Source organism: Protopterus annectens, chromosome 9.part0 (genome assembly GCF_019279795.1).
Source record: "Protopterus annectens isolate FY-2018-M chromosome 9.part0, PAN1.0, whole genome shotgun sequence".
Taxonomy (NCBI): domain Eukaryota; kingdom Metazoa; phylum Chordata; order Ceratodontiformes; family Protopteridae; genus Protopterus; species Protopterus annectens.
In genome coordinates, this window is record NC_056743.1 from 1,138,930,016 (window position 1) to 1,138,950,596 (window position 20,581).

At 38.7% G+C, this 20,581-nt stretch overlaps 1 protein-coding gene across 3 annotated transcripts in view; it reads left to right on the forward strand.

Annotated features, from left to right (window-relative positions):
- Positions 1 to 20,581, forward strand: part of STX3 (syntaxin 3) — a 580,698-nt gene that overhangs the window by 552,145 nt on the left and 7,972 nt on the right. For 2 of the 3 annotated variants that reach the window (XM_044084003.1, XM_044084002.1), the window contains exons 9-10: positions 2,534 to 2,644; positions 15,076 to 15,198. In XM_044084003.1, coding sequence (XP_043939938.1) covers positions 2,534 to 2,644; positions 15,076 to 15,165 — 201 coding nt within the window. In that variant the 3' untranslated portion in view covers positions 15,166 to 15,198. The remainder of the gene's footprint in view (positions 1 to 2,533; positions 2,645 to 15,075; positions 15,199 to 20,581) is intronic. The other variant, XM_044084001.1, reaches the window with a different exon arrangement.

The window sequence follows — 20,581 nt, forward strand, 5'->3', positions numbered from 1 at the left end:
AACTTAAAAGATGCTTATCACATTCCTATTTATCCAGACTTTAGGTGTTTCTTAAGGTTTTGTGTGTCTGGATCCCATTATCATTCTCTGTCTTACCCTTTGGGGTATCCACAGTACCAAGAGTGCTCACAAAGTGCAGGCTACAGCATAGCCACATTTTCCATATTTAGATGGCTTGCTTATCTTTGCAGAGTCTTTTTCAAAGTGTTGGGCATCTCTCTTGGGTGAGAGATCTTTTGCACATGCTGGTATTCCATGAGAATATTTCAAAGTCTTTCTTGACTTCCTCACATAGGATTGTGTTCCTGGGATGTCAACTAGATATCTTTGTTCTAAGTGCATTTCTTACACAGGAAAAATAAATCTTTATTTAGATCTGTTGCTAAGGTTTTCCATTCGGACTTCAGTTACTGTGAGGGAATATCTCATGATTTTGGGTCTCATGGCATCTACAGTTCTCATGTTACCCGTGACAAGACTCCATGTGAGAAAGATAGAGTGGTATCTGAAATCTGTTTGGCCTCCCCATCAACACCCTTTATCTCTTCAGATCCCAGTACTGGGGTTTGTCAAAGAGAAATCATTTGGTGGAGACTACAGATGTCCTTAAATCAAGGTCTTCCTTTCTCCCTCACTGCTCCAAAGCAGTCAGTCACCACAGATGCCTCAGGCTTTGCTTGATGAGCAGTTTCAGGAGAGATAAAAGTGCAGGGGTGTGAGACACCAAGGACAGATGCAAGTACATGGTATCAAGGAGATGCTTGCCCTTATCAGGGTGCTCAGTTCTCTGAACCATCTTTGGTCACCAGGACCTCTTTAAGTGGTTGCAGACAATACCACACTGATGTGGTACATCAACAAGCAAGGGGGAGCCAGGCCATGCCCCACTTTGTAGATTAGCCACATTGGCTTGGGATATAGCTTCTCAGCACAATCTCACTCTACAGGCATCCTACATTCTGTCAGAGCAAAATTGTGTGGCAGACAAACTGAGCAGGACCAGGGCATACCCTTATGAATGGAAACTAGATGTGGGGGGGGGGGTCTTCCAAGTTTTGATCCACCTGTGGGGAGTACCTTAAGTAGATATCCTGTCTGAACAATGAACTGGAAAAATTCCGTTCCAGGACTCCATGCAAGAAGGCCTGGAAGACATCCCCATGGTAGTAGGAGCCCTGCAGTCAGTTCATATTTGCTCTGTCAGCTCCTTTCTCCTGTAACCATGAGAAACAGGTGGTGGAGAGTAGACCACCTAGTAGGTGTAATAGAATGGCCTACCCTTAGAACTGCTCCCCCTTGGCAGCTAGCTTATTTGAGTGGCACAATGCTGCACATTGCCTCAGGAAACATGCATATCTCCTCATGTGTTATTCCCAGGGCTGCTATGTCCACACAATCACTGCTTATGGCAGCATATACTTAGTGTACTTTTGCTCCATAGATGCATTCCCCACTACTGCCACTAGTTGTCACTCAAGTGGTGAGGCAGAGCTGCTTCCCACCCTCAGGATGGGTGAGTGAGCCAGTAATTGTTGCTCTCTATGATTGTCCTTGTGCTGTTACCCTCCAGTGCCTGTGCAGTTAACTGAACATGGGTCATCTGGGTTGCATTCAAGGCTTCATCCCTCTGCATCACTGAAGCAGGTCAGTCATGTTCCGTCTTTATGAAGATACTTTTTTTTGCCATGATTTGCAGTACATTGCTGTGATTTTCCTTCAAGATTAACTTTGGTACAGACCCCTGCATTTTAATAGAAGTTGCATTTCTTCCCCAAAGTATAAATGGTGCAAGCCTGCATCCTAAGAGGTCATATTTGAGAGATGCAGAAAATCTTAATGCAAAATAGATGTTAAATGCCACCGATCTGTCTGTCTGCCCTGTAAGATGCTGTTGGGAATTAGAGTTTGTTTTGTATGCTACAAATAATTCTGTCTCACACGACGTAGGATTATATGATTCTTTTAACACTACAGGATAATATTACTGTCTCTCTGACATGCATTTAAGCCTGAATTGTGAAACACTAAGCATATACTCCTTATAAGACACTAGAAGACAGAATAATTAATGCAGGTCTACAGAATTAAACTGGATAAACCAAAACACAGAACTGAGCTAGAGTCTATCAGGAAAAGCAGTGGTCATCATAAAGATAAATCTAGGCACATTACTAAACCAGATGACTTAAAGTATATCTGGCACCGATTACCAGACTCTCTAAGATGTGATTGAGTGCGTGTTGCTTGATCACCAGCTCCAAGCAGCAAAGGTCAAGCTTGGATAGTACTGCTTGCCCATTGAAATTTTGCAATACTTGCATGCAGGTATGGAAACAAAAATAACTTTATTGATTTGTGAAGTATACAAAAGCAAACATTACGCAGCAGGTATAATAAATTATCCCTTTGATTAGTTAGAGACCCCCCTTCCCTCCTCCACTGTGTATTCACAATGTTTATTTGATTTTGTGTTTTTCTGTAGCAAACACTAAATGTTTTTTGTGCTCTTTTCCCCACTCCCTTCCTTCCACAGGGTGAAGTTGTAGACAATATTGAGGCAAACGTTATGAAATCAGTTGATCATGTTGAAGCAGCCAAGGAAGAGACAAAGAAAGCTGTCATATATAATAATAAAGCACGTAAGGTGAGTTCAAGTTTCTGATCATTGCACATCTGTCTCCTAATCTTCAAACCTCTTTCTGTCTTCCCCTGTTGTGCCTGCCATTTTCACAAGGGATCTATGATTGATCGTATTGAAAGCAACATGGACCAGTCAGTAGGCTTTGTAGAGCGGGCTGTAGCTGACACAAAGAAGGCTGTCAAGTTCCAAAGTGAAGCGAGGAGGGTAAGTACTGGTGAAAAGAGTTCAAAGAGCACAGCATCTTCCTGCCTTGTGGTCAAAGTGATCCTATCGTTCTGAACATTAAAATGAAGAAAAAAATGTGTGAGAAGCAAGTGTTAGCCTCCCCATCTATATGGCATTTACCTTAAAGCAGTGATTACCCTGGAATGATTCCCTATAAGGCTAACATTTACATTAGAATAATTTTGATCAGAACAGAGAGATATCATGAGAGAATGATTTTCTACTACATAAGAAATAGTCTTCCTTCACAAAGACAGTTGAGGTGAGGCATTTTAAGGCCAAGTTAGAAGAATCAGCTGAGGCTCCATTAACCCCACCACCTCACCTCTGTGACTATTTCTATGACAGTATCCTGGGATATCCATACCATGTCAGGGGAGTTTTGCCATCATTGGAAGCGGTGAAGCTGTAAATTTGTGTGGCATTTTTAAGTATTAGGACAGTCATGGCTGGCCACTGTAAAAGTTTGTTATTCATCCCTTACACAGTCTGCATTTTCTCCCTGTACTGGCAACCATACATGCCTATAAGACATGTGCCATGAGCAGCACACTGCTTCTGATGTGTGCTCTGGTATTAGCTTCTGGTTTCCTCCTGAAGAAGGGGCCACTTGTGTGGAAGCCTATCCTTGTCCTTCCCTATCATTCTTTAGTGGATTTGACCTGCCACCTAGTCATCAAGTCTAGATTTACAGGAAGGAGCACATCTCTGCAGTAGTGCAATGAGAACTACAGCTAGGTTATCCAGTGCCCTGTGCATTTCCACAGACTGGTACTCCCCCCTCCGAGAACTCAAAATAGAGTGTCTTCTCAAATTTGAAGACCAGAAAAAAAGTCTGCAGTCCTCTGTACGATGCTACTTTCTGCAAATGTAACAAGCAGCTGGCTGCAGTTAAATTTGCCACACAATGAGCACTTCAGCCTAGACTGCAAATGCAGGATCTGTATTCATTCCAGTACTCCATTTCAACACCAGAGACACTTGCCTAGTAGTACCCCCCCTTACAGCTTTCAACTGGGGCAGTTACCCCTCTTCACCCCACCTTAGTTACGGCTCTATGTAGAATGGTCAGAGAGAGCTGTAAGGTAAGGTTGTTCTGAGGAGGTCATGTCCACAAACTAGATCATAAAAGATCCTGTTTCAGAGAAATACAAAAAGATGGTAAAAAATCTTCCTGTGAAGAAGGTGAGCACCAAAGAAAAATTCCTCAGACTAAGAATGAAATGAATCAATTCTTAAGTAAATCATAGGTCGAATTATAATCTGTTCTAATATGGAATTAAAGTCTGTTCACAGAAAGTATCAAAAGTAACAGGGTGAAAATTTCAGCTAGCAGGTACTTTTGGACTATGTTAGACCTAACAGGCAAAAATGCATATTTTTAATAACTCCAGAGAATTGTTTCTGCTCCAAAAGTGTGCAAATGGAAGTAGTAGGGTTATGTCTCTGGACTGTAGAATCTAGTATATATGCTGCCTGGGACTTAGTTTACCGACTGTCACATGTGCACACCTGTATAACACTGCTAAGCTGCAAGGCAGGACTGTTGTCTCTTTAAGATAGCTTTAGTTAGTCTAATCCATTCATGTCATCCTTCCTTCTTCCTATGCTTTCCATGTCTTGGCTTCTATTTTTCATGGCTTTGTGTAACTATATTCATGCAGAGGATTGTTGGTTAGTAAACTAGAAGATTAGCTTGAAAAATAACATTGAAATGTCAGTGTCTGATATGACACTTACAGAAAGGGTGATACCCAAGTTTAGCAGGCTTGTAGTGAATGAATAAATGTTATGTTTCATTGTACAATCCTCATTCTGCTAAGAAAGAAAGTTAGTTTTCTTGACCCCCAGTTAATAGATGGATACTTCTGCCTAGCAGTGCATAGGAGTGATTACAAGTTCAGTTTTCTTCATTTTGATGATCTGGGGCAATATAAACATGTAATGCTCATTTGTAATTTTCATAGAAATAGTCCAAGGGGAAACAGTTCAGCAGAGGTCTTATTGTATGTTTGCATGCATTTACTTTTGTGTGAGACAGCCCTGATATCCTGTTCACCTGTTGCAGTATTCCTGACATAAGGGAGTTGCCTGCTAAAGCGGCGACCCAACGTCGGCCATTATACCAAAGTCTTTTACTACCTTGAGTGAGTGGTATGTCTGACATAGGCTACCAATGGACGTCGGCCTTAATAGAAACATACATGCACACCACCCTCAGAAATTCCTTGCAACCAGTCGGAAAATCAGTTCCAGATGTTGGTCTGCTGTTGGAATTGTAGATTTCTCAGATAATTGCCCCATTGCTATCTTATTACATTACTGAGGTTAATGTCATCCAAGAAGGGAAAGTATGAGTGTGGAAGACAATATTCCACATAAGGATAGTCATTTCCAGTCCCTTTTTTGCCTTGATCCACAGCACGACTACAAAAACTGTACCATCTGCCAATCCTTTGTTCCTAAGACCCCCTGTTGGTTGTCCTCCCTAGCGATCTACCTTGAAAACCAGCATCCTAAGCTTCTAATGAAAATCACAATGGATCCCTCCTTGGATCTGATGGCCTAGCCTGTCAAGTGTAAGGCCAAAAAACATATTCCAAAAACTGAAGCTGTGCCTCTCGAGTTGGATGTCTCTCCCAAAGCACTTGAGAGCTCGGAGACACATGCTGACCTGGATCCAGACCCACAGGCCAAGCCCATTTTGCAGGCCACCTTGGCTGTGAAGGTTGGGAGCCAGACTGGCAACTCAGCACCTTAAAAATCCACTGCCAATCAATAGCGGACCATTGATCCCCTGTGGCGACCCCTAACTGGGAAAAACCAAAAGACTTTTAAAAACATATATACATAGCATTTACTATATTGGGCAACATATTTGTGCTTTAGCAAATCATTAATGGCACTGTCATTTAAGGAATCCATTCTTAACTACTAACATTTAAAGAATTTTAAAAGAAAAGAAAAATTTAAGTCAATGGCGACAAAATTCAAAGAAATTAAAACAATTAGTAATTTAAGTCAAATTGTAGGTGGAAATCACTCAAATAATATGCAAACAAATATTAAATTTAGTACACTAAGCTAACCTTGTAGAAGAGGAAGTAATTCATGAAATAGTCACACTGACCTACTGTTCCAGTTGTGCTACTTCCCCTAAAATTATGGATTTCACTTATGCCAGTATTGCTGTAAGCGGTAAAAAAAATAAAATATAATTCAAAATAAATCTCTTACCAAGCAATTCCACAATAAATCACAAAAAACACTAGATGGTTTCAGATCAGCTCTGGAATGGTTTGTTTTACTGACTCTATGAATTTGTAGCTGACCAGGCCACTTGGGATGGCTAGTGCTTGCCTGGCTACACTGTATCCCTTTCTTGCAACAAGCAGTGAAAATCAGAGGTAAAAAAAAAATATATATAAATCAAAGCAGATCTTCTTATCTACAATCTATCCCTTTCTTCCAACAAGTAGTAAACATCCGAATTAGAAAATAAAATGTAAATCAAAATAATTTTCTTAGGCAGCTGAGCAATTAATCACAAACCATCAGTAGATGAGTTCAGATAAGCTCTAGACTGCTTCATGTATTTATAACACAGATGGAATTCATCAACTGGGTTCTGTATTAAAATTTATAAAAGTTGTAATATTGTCAATATAATCATCCATGTTGTACATGGGGAGTACTATTACAATTTTTGCATTAAATTCTACTGTATATGCAAAATATAAGCTGTCTTCTGTTCAGTTTTCATTCATATGGTCTTTCAGCTTAGCTTTGCTCAAGTATTCAAGCAGTACACAGTGCGTAACTTCTTGGGAATCCACTCGAACAGCATCCTTTGAGGTACTGTGTTATGACTGTACAGTGGATTCTTTTTTAAAACCCTGCTTTATTATTATTATTAATATTAATATTTTTACACAGCAGAGGTGGTAAGGGAGACAGCTAGAAAGGTACTTGGTGTGACATCTGGACAGAGGAAGGAGGACAAGGAGACCTGGTGGTGGAATGAGGAAGTACAGGAGAGTATCCAGAGAAAGAGGTTGGTGAAGAAGTGGGATTGTCAGAGAGATGAAGAAAGTAGACAGGAGTACAAGGAGATGAGGCATATGGTGAAAAAAGGAGGTGGCGAAGGCTAAGGATAAGGCATATGGCAAGTTGTTTGAAAGGTTGGACACTAAGGAGGGAGAAAAGGACCCGCACCAATTGGCTAGACAGAAGGACTGAGCTAGTAAAGATGTGCAGCAGGTAAGGGTGATAAAGGATAATGAGGAAAACATACTCACAAGCGAGGAGAGTGTGTTGGGCAGATGGAAAGAGTACTTTGAGGGGCTGATGAATGAAGAGAATGAGAGAGAGAAGGTTGAATGATGTAGGGATAGTGAATCAGGAAGTGCAGTGGATTAGCAAGGAGGAGTAAGGATAGCTATGAAGAGGATGAAGAATGGAAAAGCTTTTGTTCCAGATGACATACCTCTGGAAACATGGAGGTGTTTGAGAGAATGCAGTGTTTTTTTTAACCAGATTGTTTAATGAAATCTTGGAAAGTGAGAGTATGCCTGAGGAGTGAAGAACATGTGTATTGGTACCGATTTTTAAGAATAAGGGTGATGTGTAGAACTGTAGTAACTACAGGGGGATAAAATTGATTAGCCACAGCATGAAGTTATGGGAAAGAGTAGCGGAAGATTGGCTAAGAAAGGTGATGATTAGTGAGCAGCAGTACAGTTTCATGCCAGGAAACAGCAGTACAGGTGTGATGGTTGCTCTTAGGGTGTTGATGTCGAAGTATAGAGAAGGCCAGAAGTTGCTGCACTCTGCCTTTGTGGATTTAGAGAAAGCATATAACAGGGTGCCTAGAGAGGAGTTGTGGTACTGTATGAGGAAGCCGGGAGTGCCAGAGAAGTATGTAAGAGTGGTACAGGATATGTACGAGGGAAGTGTGACAGTGGTGAGGTCTGCAGTAGGAGTGACAGATGCATTCAAGGTGGAGGTGGGATTTCATCAAGGATTAGCTGTGAGCCCTTTTTTATTTACAATGATATGTTTGCAGAAGCACTAAAATCCCAATAAACTTGTCCTTGATCTGGAACACAAAAAACTTTCTCGGTTTACAAATCAGAAGTTCCTTTATTAGTTGACCAGGAATAAAATGCACGGATAGCTGTTAGAACAGTAGTGCGAATAAGTCCACATAAAAACACAATCACTTCAAGCGCTTTCACCCGTTGCTATGACGGGCTTTGTCAAGATGAACCACCAATGTTTTTACTGTGCTTATATACAAGTTTGCAAACCAATTAATCAATTGAAATTTAATTAGTACCAATAAATTGAATCAATTCACTGTTAAAACTTTTTGCTTTCAATACTGAAACATCATCAAATTCACAGCGTTTGCAGCGTACTTCTTTTAATTGAATGTGTATTTGGCAGACTCTCCGAAACAGGAGAACTGCCTCTACTCATTTCAACATTCCCTGCCGACTCAGATTTAGTCCTTAATTAATGTGCAGTTGTTTGACAAATAATAAATAATAAATAGACGTCTTAAAGTTCTTGTGTAACATTTGACAAGGCTTAAATTGTTAAAATTAAAATATTCTAAACCAACATTACTGTTACATTGCTCGTAACCAACGCTTTTTGAGAATGAGCACTTCCAAAGTGCACTCAAGCGGAAAAAACAGTTCGTTTCTGCTTTAAACATTTCAAATATGCACGAAGTGCACACAATATTAATTCTAGTAAAAACTGTATATAAAACTATATATAAAAAATTGCATATAAAAAATTTTTGTTTAGTTCTTTGAACTTCTTAGAATAAGCTCATTAAAAGTTTCGGAAACTTTAAGACGTAGTGAAAGATTGGCCCAGAAACACACTGGTAATAATAGTATGAGTAACAACACCCCCACAAACAATGACAACCAGGGTTTTCAGTTTCCCCAACGCAGGCAAGGGAACAGAGCACAGTTCCAGAACCAGCAAACATGGGGGAAGCAGCGCAGATAAACATGTTCTTTTTAGATGAGAATATTGTATCTCAAACATATTCCTTTCCATGTGTAATTGAAACCAAGAATAATTTTACAATTTACAATTACACGGAAAATAAGGTGAATGATACACATTTTGATTTATTTACAAAGGGCTTCCACTTTGTCCCATCTAAATGTATGGACACCACTAAAACTATTTTGGAATTTAAACTGTACACAAGGCAGTTAAATTTAGATATTTTCTTTAAAGGGAAAGCTTCTTCAAAAGACTTAGTCAGTAGATCAAGTACGTTCAACCCACCCCTACACCCTGTTATTAAAATTTTTGAAGATTTAGTAGAAACTGAAATAAGGAACCTACCCAAAAAGAGTGTTTTAAAACACAATTTATCCCAGAACTGTTTTAAACTCATCAAACAGTTAAGGGATGAACAGATAAGGGTAATGAAACCGGATAAAGGGGGTGGTGTTGTTTTAATGTACAAAACTAAGTATGAGGAAATTATATACAACTTACTCCAGGACACGGAACAGTACAGTACCCTTTCTCTCAATGAGTTGAACATTGCATACACTAGGATTAAACACAACTTGTATGATTTTTTATTGCAAGGTGCTATTAATGAAAAACTTTACAATTATCTAGTAGTTAACAAACCTCTTACACCCATAATTTTTGGAATACCCAAGGTGCACAAGGGGTTAGAACCATTAAAGTTTAGACCTATTGTCGCTGGTGCAGGCAGCATTACAGAACCCCTTGGCAAATTTGTTGACGCAACACTTAAGAAGGCTATTTCATCAATACAGCACATTTGTAAAGATTCCTGGGAATTCCTAAAAAATATTAATGTTTCTCATTTCTCTAGAGTGGATTTTTTAGTAACAATTGACGTAATAGAATTATTTCCTAGTATTCCACATGATACTGGCATACAATGGTTCAACGAAATTTTAGCAAAATTTTCAAATTTTAACAACAGTATTATTAATTTATTATCAGATTTTATGGGCATTATTTTGAATAATAATTTTATCTATTTTAATGGGGAATTCTTTAAACAAAACAAAGGAGTTGCCATGGGTTCACCATGCGCCTCAGCATACGCAAACATGGTCCTTTGTTATTGGGAAAATGAGTTTGTTTTCACATCACAATGGAAAAATAACATTTTACACTACAGGAGGTACTTGGATGATATTTGTATTTTATGGGAAGGTAGTAAAGCAAGTTTGGAAGATTTCTTGTTTTACATAAATGAGACTACTAATTTTTTAAAATTCACATCTACTATTAGTGAAAATCAGATTAATTATTTGGATGTGTTATTACTCAAGAACACAGAGACACAATTATTTGAGTCCTCAATTTACAGAAAACCATCCTTCTCGAATACATATCTCCATTTTAGTAGTGCCCATCCTTTCTCACAGAAGAAAGGAATTGTCAAAGGCCAATTTATCAGGGCTTCTAGAATGTGCAGCACAGATAAGAAGTTTTCTGATGAAGCCCAAACCTTAACAAAACTTTTTTCGGAAAGAGGTTACCCTTTGACATTAATTGAGAAAATGTACCAAGAAGTTTTACAAGGAAGAATAGACATATACAGGCCATTATTGGGCACATGTGTAGATACAGTTGAGGTAATAAACCCAATACTTGATGTGGAAGTGAATCCCCCTACATCCCAAGCTATTTTTAGTTGTACTTTTAACAACGACAATTTTCAAATAAAGAGCATGATTAATAAATATTGGCCCATTCTAATCACAAATGAGGATACAAAAAAATGGGTTCCAGAAAGGCCAGTTTTTGTAAATGCAAGAAACACCAACCTAAAAAATATGTTTGAGAAGCAACCACCCACACAACTTGTTAATAGAGGTGGCAAGGTTGGCACATACAAATGTAATAGTTGCAAACAATGTTCTTTTATTGTCGAAACAAATGGTTATTATATTAAATCTAGGAAATTTACCTTGAAGCCAACAAGTTATTGTAATTGTGGCTCAAAAGGCATTATTTACCTAGGAATTTGTCAGATATGTGAGAGTTTTTATGTGGGCAAATCAGAAAGAACCTACTAAAGAATTTACGAACATCTTTACGATATTCGAAAAAGAAAGACACCAATGCCTTTGTGAAACATCTTACCAATTGCCCTAACATGACACTAAAATTTTTTGTCATTGGACAGGTTCCCATCAACCCCAGAGGAGGAGATTGGGAAACTTCTATTGAATTTAAAGAACTAAACTGGCAATTAAAACTAAATGCATCAAAACCTCCGGGATTGAATGAAGCCATTAGCATCACCAGCCTTCTTAAACTAAGAAGGGCGAAATTATAATTATAATGATTTTGCATAAATATAAACGAATATTTTTAATAGTTGGACACAATGAACACTATTTTTTAATTTTTTGTCACTAGACAACATTTTGTTTTATCATAAAGTTCATTTCTCACTTCGTTGGTTGGTGGCAATTCACCATGAATTAATGACAGATTTTTTCTAGGGTGCCATAGTGTGGCTTTAGATTTTGTAATATTAACAGGTGTTTCATATTATATAGTATTATATCAAACTCTCACCATTTAGAATATTTATTTATCAATTTTAGAAAGTATTTGAACAACTCTTATTAACTTCCAAGTAACATTACTGAAATTTGTATTTTAGCTATTGTTTGCAATATACACGATACTAAAATTTATTATGTTGGTAAAAGTATTATGTTTGCTCTGTATTTATGATTTTATTATTTACATGGTACGAATATTAACATATTTGTCTGAATGTAGCATAGTATGAAAGTATTTATATATTTATATAATTATTTATAATTTATTTTATAATATATTTAATTAAAAAAAAAAAAAAAAAAAAATTTTTTTTTACCATATTTATTTCACAACACATATATTACTTTTAATATAAAGGGTTGTACTGATGAATCATTTCTTTTTTTGTTTTTGTCCTGAAAGAGTGTTAGACTAAATTAAATTAATTAAAAAGCAGATTTCATTTGAGGGAAACTATATAAATATCAAAGTGGTAATCCCTTCTGTAAAGCTAAATGTAGTTCATTAGAACAACAAAGTATTGTATGAGGTCCATTAGTAGGTTGTCATGTTTACATACATTTCACATTTATATTTTTCATTTTTTCTACTACAACAAGCGCAATGAAATCGCAAATAAACTATGTCAAGTTAACTTTTAATGAGCTTATTCTAAGAAGTTCAAAGAACTAAACAAAAATTTTTTATATGCAATTTTTTATATATAGTTTTATATACAGTTTTTACTAGAATTAATATTGTGTGCACTTCGTGCATATTTGAAATGTTTAAAGCAGAAACGAACTGTTTTTTCCGCTTGAGTGCACTTTGGAAGTGCTCATTCTCAAAAAGCGTTGGTTACGAGCAATGTAACAGTAATGTTGGTTTAGAATATTTTAATTTTAACAATTTAAGCCTTGTCAAATGTTACACAAGAACTTTAAGACGTCTATTTATTATTTATTATTTGTCAAACAACTGCACATTAATTAAGGACTAAATCTGAGTCGGCAGGGAATGTTGAAATGAGTAGAGGCAGTTCTCCTGTTTCGAGAGTCTGCCAAATACACATTCAATTAAAAGAAGTAGCTGCAAACGCTGTGAATTTGATGATGTTTCAGTATTGAAAGCAAAAAGTTTTAACAGTGAATTGATTCAATTTATTGGTACTAATTAAATTTCAATTGATTAATTGGTTTGCAAACTTGTATATAAGCACAGTAAAAACATTGGTGGTTCATCTTGACAAAGCCCGGTGAAAGCGCTTGAAGTGATTGTGTTTTTATGTGGACTTATTCGCACTACTGTTCTAACAGCTATCCGTGCATTTTATTCCTGGTCAACTAATAAAGGAACTTCTGATTTGTAAACCGAGAAAGTTTTTTGTGTTCCAGATCAAGGACAAGTTTATTGAGATTTTAGTGCTTCTGCAAACATTTTATTGACTTTTTTGGGACTTAGTTCGTGTGTTCCTGTTTATTTACAATGATGCCGAACAGGTTGATAGACGAGATCAGACAGGAGGCCCCATGGACTATGATGTTTGCAGATGACATTGTGATTTATAGTGAGAGTAGGAAACAGGTTGAGGAGACCCTGGAGAGGTGGAGATATGCTCTAGAGAGAAGAGGAATAAAGGTCAGCAGGACTAAGACAGAATATATGTGTGTGAATGAGAGGGAGGATAGAGGAATGTTGAGGATGCAGGGAGTAGAGTTGGTGAAGGCGGCTAAGTTTAAATATTTGAGATCAACAGTTCAGAGTAATAGTGAGTGTGGAAGAGAGGTGAAGAAGAGAGTGCAGGCAGAATGGAGTGGGTGGACAAGAGTGTCAGGAGTGATTTGTGACAGATGGGTACCAGTAAGAGTGAAAGGGAAGGTCTATAAGATGGCAATGAGACCAGATATGTTATATGGGCTGAAGACGGTGGCAATGACAAAAAGACAGGAGTTTGAGCCAGAGGGGGCAGAGTTAAAAATGTTAAAATGTGGATTGGGTGTGATGAGGATTGACAGGATTAGAAATGAGTATATTAAAGGGAAAGCTCATGTTGGACTGTTTGCAGATAAAGCCAGAGAGGCAAGGTTGTGTTGGTTTGGACATGTGCTGAGGAAGGATGCTGGGTATATTGGGAGAAGGATGCTAAGGATGGAGCTGCCAGGTAAGAGGAAAAGAGGAAGGCCTAAGGTAAGGTTTACAGATGTGGTGAGAGTGGACAATGCACATGGTTGATGTGACACAGCAATATGCAGAGGAGAGGGAGAAATGGTAACAGATGATCCGCTGTGACAACCCTTAATGGAAGCAGCCGATAAAAAAAAAAGATTATTATTGCAATTTTTATTAATATTATTATTATTATTTTGCTGTAATTGTCTGAGGTTTGAAAAATCACAGAATTTTCTACAGTCCTATGAATATTTAATTACAGTATTTTGTAGTACCATTTGAATTTTACTTTTCAGGTGATTCCAAGAAGTGGTAGTTGAAACAAAGCTAAAGTGATGATAAATCCATACAATAGTACTGCTTATAAGAAAGCTTCAGGAATTTGTTGATAAGGCTGATAGAAAACCAGAGTGTGAGTTTCCACTGTCTGAATTTTCATAGTAAATTTTCAATTTAGGATTACATTATGGTTATTCTGCACAACCAGTAATACAACAAGGCTACTCGTATCTTAAATTGAACATGCATTTTTCTGGTTACTAGTTTATTGGGTTTTCAGATTTCTCCTGACAAGAGGTTGCTACAGCAAGGCCACCTGTACTGAAATGTATTTTCCTTTGCATGCTTATAAGCTGGATGGACTTTTTTTGTTTGAATTAGTAATTTGCTTAATGATGTATCTAATCAGAATCTTTTTTTATGAGCAGGTTCGTATTGTATGCATTTTATTTCTGATTATGCTAGTCAGACGATGTTAACTGGAGTAATGCATATTTTTGCATCATTTGACTTTTTGGTCCTCAACACCCTAACCATCCTGCACAGCCCCCCCCCCCCGACTTTCTCATTCTTTAAACCTGTTGATTGATAGTAGGTATGAAGATCTGGAGCTGTCGGCTATCATCCACAGGTAGTCTGACTCTCGTACTGTAGCCTAATCCTGCAGTAGCTGAACTAAAGCCTACAATGTCAGGCCCTGGAACCAGGATGGGGAGCAGCTCAGCCTCACTCTCAACTAGAGCACAAACACACTGCTTGGTATTCCACACTTTGTGTCTTCCTCTGGCTTAGGGCCATCTACCAGATGGGACATAAGCAGAGGGACTTGTGCTAGTCCCCCCTGTGATGGGCAAATTGTGGCATAAACTGATATTCCCTCCCCTCCCTGGCTGGGCTAGTCCACCATCTAGGCCTATCATTTGAACTTGGTTCATTCAGATTCTAACCCTCTGCACATGGATCCAGGTAGTTATACATCTTTGCTATAAGTGGAGGTTTGTCTAACTGTACCTCCATTTCTACTGTGTTTACATATTTCTGATTGGCTGTTGTAATCTGAACTGTTAGCAGACCATTTAGTTTAGCCCTGTGCTGTCTCTCGCTCTTTCTCTTGGCAGTACAGCTGCAGTTGAAAACTAAACCTCTAGATTTATATTTTCTCTGGCTAATTTTCTTTACAGAAAAAAATAATCATAATCGTCATAGTGATAATCCTCCTGGCAATTCTTGCTTTGATAATTGGACTATCAGTGGGTTTGCACAAAAGCTGAAGTGAACTCTGCCTCCTTCCCGAAGGAAATTGTGTAAGTATCCCTGTTGATGGGCTCATGGTGGAAGTGCAAAGGTAGCACTTGGTGATGGCTGTCTCTGGCAATGATGGTGGTGTTTTTTGCAACAGAACTATGATTTGGTGGCAGTGTGTGATGGTTATAATGGTGGCTGGTTTGGAAGAAGAGTTTTGGAAGAAGGGTCTAGCACTTTTCCCTCACATGAGCAGTTCCTTAAATATTTAACCCTTAGTAGTGACAGTTTGATACTGGAAAATATCCTGCATGTTTTGTAGCATTCTGCTGTGTGGCATTACTTAGTAAGTGATATAGAAGTACGAGTTAATGTTTGACAAATGCAGTTCATTGTGCCGGAAGGTAGTATGCATTTGTGTTGTGTATATATGTATAAAGGCTGACTTACACAATTTATGTTAATGAACCTGACATTAAAGCTGAATTTTGTACATTACTGCATATGAGATAGTGCAAGGTATTCTATCACGTAACTTAGAGAAACTCACCAGTTGACTGTCTTCCTTTATATGTTCACAGACTCCACTCTGTCCCTCCTGCTGGCTTTACTTGCACAGAAACTCAACCAGTTGGTTGATTTTCTAGTTCACAGCTCCAGGGACCAGTGTTTAATACAGTCATCTGATCAATACTTAAGAATTTGAATATTTTCCCTGTGTCCGGATTGGTTTTCTCCAGTAGCTACAGTTTTTCCCAACCTTGAAAAATGTGATTTCTCTGACTACATTAAATTGTTTATACACACTGCAGTCCCCCTTGTCATATTAGTTTCAGTTGTGACTGTAAGGGTACAAGAAAGACAAGTTTTTAAATAAGTCCAGTTTTAGCCTCTAATTATATCTGTATCTAGTTCAGGGATGTCCCCTCCCCCCATTTTGCTGTTGTATACTTGCTAACTTTGTTATCTCCCTTAGCCTCCTTTTCTATAGGCATTTTACATGCACACTTTCTTATCTGGTTGCTTCAAAGGATACAGTGCGTAGCCCTTGTCATGAGGTGCAGACAGAATGCATCTTTAATGGAAGTATGGAATGGAGGCATCATCTGCCAGCATTAACTACTCAGAAGCCACCTGCCCTTTGCAGTCCAGTCACGAATGGTGACTCTAGAAAATCTAGGCAGGCTAGAGATTATTTATCAGCCAGCAATTAAAAATACTATAAAAACTGTTGAAAAGTCTTGGAAAGAAAGCATTAAGATTCCTGGCAGAAGTCAAGAACCCTAGAAGAAACTGGATGGACATCTTGATTTCCCAAGTGCACAATTCAAATCAAGCAAAATGGGTTTACCAGCAAGGATTGTAGCTGAAAGATTTATTTAACAAGGATGTGAAGGATTGCTGCTCTAAAAGAAGCCATGGCTAATGAGCAACATATACACACTAACACCGGTTGTACAGGGCTGTAGTGTACTGGCAGAGTGCATGATGTCACATTGTGTATCTTTTTGTGCACTTTATTAATTGATGCTGCTTTAAAGCAGGGTTTCAAATTATATTGCAGCTCTGAGTTTTACAACTGCATCAAGCTGCCGCACAGCAGAACTGCAAGTCCTTAGCACATGACCTTCCCCTTAATCTAGACACATTATTACACAAGTCTGTTCATCTGATAATGTAGACTGAAGTTCACCAGTGTAGAGTTATCAGTATGTTACAGACTTAAGTAATTCACAAGTTCAGATGCTGGGGTGACTGTGATGACCCTTTGTGAACAATGTGACGTTTTCTTAAAGTTCTTTCCCCACATGCCTGCCGGCCATCTTCCTTAGGACTTGCACTTCCTGTGGAATCCAGCCAGAGCGCTAGGTGCCATGAAGGGAGCTTGGTCTCCGATTTGCAAGCCTCTTGTCAGATAACTTCTGTTCCAGTGTCCATCATCATTCAAACTCTTGAGGGTGTGGCTTTACTCCCCCAGACTGATACCACCCATGTTTAAGATGGACCCTTACTGTCCCAGGCTAGCTATAAGCAGAGAAGTTGTGATTTCTCTTCTGAGGAGGGGTGGAATTTTTCTTTTTCTTTTTCCCCTAATCCCTCCATGACAGCTGCCTTGGATGTGCAAGAATCTCACAAAACTGGACCCAGGACAATGCATGCTTCTATGCATATTCAAGTTTCCTAGTTTCAGAGTGAATGCTGATTTGGGCCATATGTGTCCGATTCTCTTGCAGCTTTGCAGTCAAACACAGCCTCTGTAAGGTGTCTGTCTTGCAGAGCTGCCATCTTTCCATCCATGATGGGCATGCTAAACTTTCCACTTGTCTCATCCTCCCTAGTCAGTTCTACTAATGCCTAATTCACTAACTAAACCCTTGTCATTTCAGGTGTATTAGGGCTTTATTATCCCTCTACACCACAGAGGAAGCAAAGAGATGATATCATCAGTAAAATGACAGATTAGTCCCTAAAAGATCATATTTATAAATTAACTGAATGTTAAAAGTAGTGAAGCATTTTAATAAATTTAGTTATGATACTAAAGAGTTCCATGATAAAAGGAGCAACCACTGACACAGTGATATGTAAATATGCTTGGCTTCAACCAAGGCATGTGCATTTTATGGGACTATTGTTAAATACTTTTTTGGATATTGAATTGCTTTTTTAGGACCCTTTCTCAAGAAGTATTCAAGAAAATGGAGGAAAGGAAACTATGTAGTCTCCGAAGCAATTGTACCCCATTTCATGTTCATAAGTATAGAAACATTTATGCAACCAAGCAATAGACTTTTTACATTACGCAGTCACAAAGAAAGACCTTTGATTAAAGGCAAACATGAAGTGACAGAGGCAGAAGAAGACAGCAGAGTAGAGGAAGGGGAAACTTCTTACTCAAGCATGAAAGGCTCAGTGCTGCCTCTGCAGTTCCTCTGCCACCTTCCCCCTACTATCCTGAATGGGAGATTATCCATCTTCAGAGAAATGTGGTTTGGCCTCACCTCAGAGATACAGTTATTAGTTAAAAAATATAATTCAAAAAATTCTCTGAATTCGTAGAGTAACACCATTGCCCCCATTTTTGGTTAACGTAACAGTATCAGTTTTGGGACAGCTACTATACAGTAGTGTTATAGAAAGCACCAAGTTAGAACAAGGGAGAAGGTTCTGCTCAAGACTGACCCTAGTACTCAAGAAGGACAGTTCATGGATACCAACCTTAAACTTCTGCAGATTAAACAAGTTTCTCAGAAAAAAAGTTCAGAATGCTAAACTTGTAGGATGTCTCTCCTTCTAATCATACAGGATGCTGAAAAGATGATCCTAGTGATAAAGGACCCCAGCTTGCACATTCCCATTCACGACAATGCAGACATTTCCTGTACTTTGTATTTTTGGGTAAAAACACTGCCAGCTTACCTCCATGTACGCAGGTTTGTCCACTGTACTCAACCGTTGATAGGTTTTGGTGATGGGAGTGCAGCACCTGGGTTGGCCATATGGTGAACCACGACTGTGATTTTTGACCAATTTAGTAAACTGAGCTGTCTGAAGTTTGTAGTGCAGCTGGGACTGTGTGCTTCCTAGCTTAGCATGTGGGGGGTACAGAATGAGCCCACAAGAAGTCCTTCCACTGTAACCTTTTTAGTCCAAATTGAAGACACAGATCTGGTAACATGACTAATACTCCAGATTTATTACTGTTCTAAAATGTATAGTACTCCTGTCTAATATGTGATATCAGATGCTTTATCACCAGTAACAGTTTTACAACTCCCCACCATTCTCCAACATGAGCTCTATGTATAGGTTCATAGACAGATTAGTTCATAGATTAGTACTAGGCTAAGTGCACTTGTTGGCCATTTTAAACCTAGCCAATTGCCCCGTGTGAGAATCAAACCCTGCACCTCGTGTTTGTAAGGTAAACACCTTAACCATTATGCCAACCTCCCACCCCTAATAGACTGTGCTGCAGTGGGACTCACATCAGGAATGTCTACTCATTAGGCAGATGCTCTGCCCACTACAGTATTGCTGTGCTGCACAAACTGCTTCTCAAATTTGGTACAAATGAAAAAGGCCAATGCTAGCAACCATTTCCATTAAATATGCATCAGGCTGCCATTTTCCAGCAGCAGGTGGTTTTGTAGTGTAGTAGTACATCCCTTGTAGACAGGAGTTCTAAGTATTACAAGTAATTGGTCAGTTTTCAGTGGCTTCTGGCATGCAGATATCTCATCTTTCTATTGATTCCTTAGTTTTGTGACCTCACCACATGACAGGAGTCCAAAGAGACAGATGAGAGCTTCTTCTGTTTGCCTTTTATATGTACCTCCTGTTGTGTCCACAGTCCTATGAAGTTCCTGGCCTTTACATCATAGCAGAGCAGAGTGGATGGTGAGAACACTTCTGCAACGTTTCCAGCTAGCCAACAAAGTTGAAGGAGCAAATCATGTCAGCTGCTTTCATATTACTGCTACTTACATCCACACCTGATAGCAGCAATGCCTTTTAGTAAGAATGGAAGATCTACCAGATTCTGTTCATTTTGGTTAGTTTTGGGAAGTCATAGTTGTTTTTATTCAGCTAGATTACAACCCCTGTTCAAGTATGACCGAAGAAAGGAGTCAAGAAAATGTATATACACAATGTAAACTGTATGTCTTGTAAAATATTGAAAACTACCTCACTGTTTTGCAATTATGCCTGTTAAGATGTAACAGAACTTACTATATGGCTAAAGCACAAGGAAGTTGTTGTTGTTGTTTGTCTTTCGGCTTTTATCGGGGTAAGGGGTCGCCACAGCGGAACTCCGGTCTGCTAATGATTGGCAGTAGATTTTTACGAAATGCCGAGGTGCCAGCTCAACGCTCAACCTTCAACGAAGGCACGCCCATTTACGCACGCATGTCTTTCGAACGCTACCCAACCGCAGGGAGGACATGCAGACTCCACACAGAAGGCACTCCCAAGCCCAGCCGAGAATCGAACGGGAGAACCTCTTGCTGTGAGGTAACAATGTTACCGCCATACCACCGCGGCAATTTAAAGTACAAGGAAGTCACGATGTACATATTCTCAACATTGGTCATTCTAAAGAATGTAGCTGAATGAAACACCTGTTTGCCACTTGAGAAACTTGCTTTAGTGATTCACGCCTTGGTGTCTTTATGTCCTCATCATCGTAACTTAAGTCTACCCAGCACAGAAAATGATCACCTTCATTTGGTGGGGAACTCCATTGACTGGCTACTAATGTATCTGACACAGAATTAGATCATCTTAATTTGGTGGGGAATTTTCCATTCACTGACTACTGTCTGGTGCACCTTATTCCCACATTTTACACAAGTGTTGTAGAAGATGGACTATCTGGCTGTTTGATCCTTTATTATCTGCACAGGTGTTCTGTTGGTATATTTAGTCTTACATAACTTTTGC